Source organism: Diadema antillarum, unplaced genomic scaffold, assembly GCF_040938485.1.
Source record: "Diadema antillarum isolate AM-2024a unplaced genomic scaffold, OU_Dant_1.0 seq00000343_RagTag, whole genome shotgun sequence".
Lineage (NCBI taxonomy): Eukaryota > Metazoa > Echinodermata > Echinoidea > Diadematoida > Diadematidae > Diadema > Diadema antillarum.
In genome coordinates, this window is record NW_027271355.1 from 826,928 (window position 1) to 832,084 (window position 5,157).

At 40.1% G+C, this 5,157-nt stretch overlaps 1 protein-coding gene across 1 annotated transcript; it reads right to left on the reverse strand.

The window, feature by feature from the left end:
* Positions 1-3,492: 3,492 nt before the first annotated feature.
* On the reverse strand, positions 3,493-4,810 carry LOC139730931 (carbohydrate sulfotransferase 1-like). Its single transcript, XM_071641813.1, has one exon. The coding sequence runs from the start codon at positions 4,774-4,776 to the stop codon at positions 3,493-3,495; it is 1,284 nt and encodes a 427-aa protein (XP_071497914.1). The 5' UTR covers positions 4,777-4,810.
* Positions 4,811-5,157: the final 347 nt, after the last annotated feature.

Here is a 5,157-nt window from a genome sequence, read left to right on the forward strand (position 1 = left end):
TTCACTCATTTTTTTTAGAGTAGTAGATGTCGAGGAGCTCTCCATATCTTTGACGCACAAAATTTCACTAATCTTCATTTAATTAAAATATTTTGACACTGACAGAACTTATCCGCTGAGGATGAAGGCAAAAATGTGAGCTCATACTATATATAAAGTACAAAGAACAAATCTGAAGGGTTATTGTGAGAAAAATGAAAATGTGTTACTTTTTGTAAACAGGAATGGAGAGCTTCTTAACGTCTACTTCACACAGAGAGTTGCTGATTGGTTTTGCCCTCTGAACTTTAGCAGTTCATAACATTTATTGTGTGTCTATTTTTCCCAACGTTCCACTGATCTCTTTTTCTGATTTTTCTGTTTTTATACAAAGTAATATGATGTTGGAATTCCCCTTTAATTGTATTCCATTCTAATTAGCCAAACTCCTTGTCGAAACAACAAGAAGCATGAGTATACATCACATCCTGTAATTTGTCTTCTCATGAAGCTTGCCATTATAGCACACACACACACACACACACACACACATACACACACACACACACACACACACACACACACACGTACACACACACACACATACACACACACACACACACACACACACACACACACACACACACACACACACACACAAGGTGTGTCGTAAATCACAACCCGAATCGCCAGACGAAGAGGGTGTTGTAACACAATGCTTGTTCGGAGGGTCAATGGTTTCATTTAATAGAATTTTTGAAGCACGCACGACCAACAACAGCATCTACAACCAGGACAACGTCCTTCCCGATGTCATTACGAAGTATAAAGGAAGACTTACAAAATTGTAAGTGTGTAGTGTATACACAGTATAGTCGCTATAGGCAACTTTCACATTCGGCTTTCTGTGGTATTATTGCTGCTTCAAGATTTAAGCGAAGTGGTCTTTGTCCGAAATCAATGAAACACATTTGGAGTTGATTAAAAACCCAACAACAACACAGAAACTGAAGAAGCACAAGTGGAAATCAAACAAGTGTATTTGCGCATGCATTTACGAATAAGAGTCAACAAAAGTAAACAGAGTGAGTGAACATACGATGTATATCCTGAGATATTGTCACATATCCTGTGCACTGATAACCATGATAAAAGTAAAACACCATGATGTCGCTTGGTGTGGATTATAAACACTTTAGGAGTTGATAAAACAGCAAAATACAAACTACGGAAACACATGTAGAAAACAAACAAGTGTATTTAAGAGTCAACGAAAATCAACACAATGAACATACGATGCATATCCTGAGATATTGTCACATATCCTGTGCACTAATAACCATGATAAGATACCATGATGTCGCTTTTTGTTGATTGTAAAACAGATCATTATTAAGAGAACAGCATTCACACACACTTGAGATGAACTTCTGAGTATGTATAAGTAAAAAACAAACAAACAACTTATCCTACAATGTCATATCTTCTTCTTTCTTTTTTTTATTGAAGAGCGCGACTTATTTCAAACATCGCTACGCTTCTACAGTGTAAAGTACAATTGTATAGGCACTATGTATCCAACGCAGGAAGGAAATGGCTTGATTAAGAAAAAGAAATTTTAACTGTTGTTTTCCAGATTTCTTGTAATTTATTACTTCTCTAATGAATATGATAGTTTTTGCAACTTGGCATTATTTTGTGGCTAGATGACCACGCTCTCCGTCCCCTATTACTGAACAGGTTTGATAGTGGTACAAATGCTACCATGTTTTTCACGTATCATTCGTGTGCGCGCGTTTCGCTATCGATCCATACACGATATGAACCACATGATCACTTTCGGGCATTCGCGGGAATCAATATTCGCAGAGCACATTCAAGCAGACAAGATCCTCCCGCGAACAATGTGTGCGAGGAGGCACAGAGTTGCTTACACTTTTTAAACATTCTACATGGGCGTAAAAAGTGACAGGAATGCCACCAAAAGATCATCCCTGCAAATTCAAAGGCGGGAATAGAACCTGAAGTGCGATAATCTGTTACACGTCAACGTAAATCAATACATTATGACTGTAACGGTGACTGCGATCATTTAGCTACAGCTAGGCATTGTATCATATTGACAAAGTGTGGCGTCGCCAACTTACGTTGACAATAATGTTATAGATACCTATGATTTTTTGCTTATTCTACTTATTAAGAAGTTGAATAGGAATGCATTGTTAGGAATTGCTACCTAGCATGCAACAGGCAAACAAACTTATCCCATATACAGATAACATAAGGATTATGTTCGACAAATATTCCCTGTAAACGAAAGTACTGATTTTCCATCCTTGTTAGGCGCATGGACCAATCCTCCCTCGCTCTTTTAATTAGAATTCTGTTTGATACACAAAACATACGAAAACACACACACACATACACTCATTATATATATATATATATATATATATATATATATATATATATATATATATAATATATTTACATATAATATATGTACATACGAAGAATTAAGAAAAAAAAAACTAGTAATGCACTTTTTCGCCAATAAAGAATGAGTTTATTGTACTCAGATTTTCGGTGGCCTCTCAACGGGAAGGTGGAGGCCACCGAAAATTTGAGTACAATGACTCATTCTTTATTAGCGAAATAATGCATTACTAGTTTATTTCTTGATTCTTTCATATTGGAGCCAATACGTGAATTCGCAACATGTTTATATACATGTATATATATATATATATATATATATATATATATATATATATATATATATACATGTATATATATATATATATATGTATATATATATGTATATATATATATATATTTATATATATTCCTTACATATTTCCACATGAGGATTATAAAACTTTTTGATAACATGGATTCGAACAGACAATTAAGGAAAGCAAAATTATGGAATCTCAATCATCATTTGGTTAGTGCAATCACGCAGCATAAACAGGTACACGTGTAAGCAGACCATGATTAATGTGATTCAAATTAAGAAACAGAAATACTGTTCTCAGAGCGACAAAGGCAAAAGGATAATAATGCTTACATTATCACGGTGTTAAATCATCCAAATCACATTCTGATGTTAAGTATCATTACACAAAACAATGGGCTTGATAGTCTAGAAACTCTAGAGTATTCCCTATAGATCTAGACTTTCCTATCTGTCCCAATACCATTCCAAAACTGAGCTAGACTGGCCTTCTTTGTAAAGGTATACTATACATACACTCACTTATAATATAGATACAAGGCTGTATGCATAGTAATGACAGAACAACAGTACTCGCACGATAGAAATTGCAGTGTAATGGAATTTGAACGAAATTCCCTTAAGATTGTCTACGCACTCAACACAATCTAGATTCGATTTGATCGGAAACACGTAACGTTACGATGAAAACATTCATTCAAGCTCGAATGTAATGAGTAGAGTAGAGATGGATAGACAAGTTGAATTGCAAGACTCTTCGTATAGTCGCAGCTGTGTCACGATGTCAAAACTGCATATCGCTTGTAGCCGAGGTCATCCATGACATCGAGGCAGTCAGCTTCGACTTGCTCGATCTCGACTTGGCTCAAGTCTGACATCCACTGACTGGCGATCGCCCGCGAGTTCTTCTTGACATCGAAAGTGCCCTTTTCGCTATTTTCCACTTTGGTGTTGTCGACTATCCAAGACTTCACCGACGCCGGAAAAGGCAAGCCGACGAACTTGTACAGATCCTGGGCCACTTGCACCGGAGCCTCGGCGAAATCCTCGTACCGGAGGAGGTAGTATCGACTCCGCAGCCAGTCCGGCACGTTCGCCGAGCTGCGGAAATTCCTCCGAATCCAGCCGCACATATTCGGAATACAGTCCTTCGGACGCTCTGTGATGTTGTTCAGACCCAGAGGGGCTAGGCGACCCAGCGTGGCGAACTGTGGTCGTTGTCGGTTCACCAGATCGGGGTAGACCTCGAAATAGTAGTGGATTCTGGAAGCCGCGGCACCTCGAGGATCGCGTACGAGATGAATGACCTTAACATTTGTCTCGCTGTCCTCGACGAGAGACCTGAGATCATCCAAATCCGCTCGAATGAGCTTAACTGCTATTCGACCCTTAAACTGCGAGCACAGGTTGCGGACCCACTGCGGGTTTGGTACCTTGCAGTCCGTGGTGGGGTTGGCCACCTCGCATATGGCGCGGTTCTTGCTCGTCCCTCCCCAAGAGTTGCTGAGACTTACGAACTCGCTGGTGAAGTTGCACCCTGCGATTTCGCGAAGAGTTTGGGTGGTGTAGCTGTGGACTTCGGGAGATGTGAAGTCCTTAGGAAGTCTGTTCTTGCGTCTCAGAGCGTCGACCAGCCACAGTGGCTCGAAAAGAAAGAAAATGTTCTGGTTTTGGTTGAAGATTTCGCCGACTATCGTCGATCCGAACCGCCACTGCGCCAGGATAACAATAAACGGGGGATTTTCTTCGGTTTTCTGTTCACCACTTATGTCATTCACGTCTCCTACTCCGGGATCGTCCTTCCAAGGATAGTTTTCTGAACTGTTGAGATGGTCCCCATTTCCTACGTTATCGAGATTCACGTTGTATCTCTCGTCACTCGCTTTTTCACCAGTCTTATTCACTTCGACTTCACGCAGGGGAGGGGCTGTGGAATCCCTCTTCCCAAACTTATCCGCCGCTGTACCGCTTACTTCTCGAAAGTCGAGGGGGCCTCTCTTAGTGAACAGAAAGTCCCTGGCTATATAAAACATTGTGAAGATAGCAAATGCCAGCGACATATTTACCAAGCATTGAAACAAGTTTAGCCGACGACATCTTCCCGACGCTATAGTCATTGTCATTATGCTGGTTAGATCTCTCACGTTGTACAGTAATACCACCAATCACACAGCGTAAATAACAGTCACATCAACTCTTCAGTATCAATTAGAAGCTCAAGATCCTTACGGGGCAAACCATGATCACATCGCAACATCTCCTGCAACATACGCCTCGTTCAACCTCATCATCTCTCCGAAATAGTGTGTTTATCAGTCAAAATGAACTCGTGATCCCTTCCACATGGTCCCAGTGGATCATCCAGTGAATTAAACCATGATTCACAAGGACTCAAGGGGTACATTTCAGTCACTCGCCTGCTATAGTATCGCAGCGAATTA

What these genes read in the sequence shown, in the direction of transcription:
- LOC139730931 (XM_071641813.1), bottom strand. Translation starts at nt 4,776, where the DNA reads ATGTCGCTGGCATTTGCTATCTTCACAATGTTTTATATAGCCAGGGAC.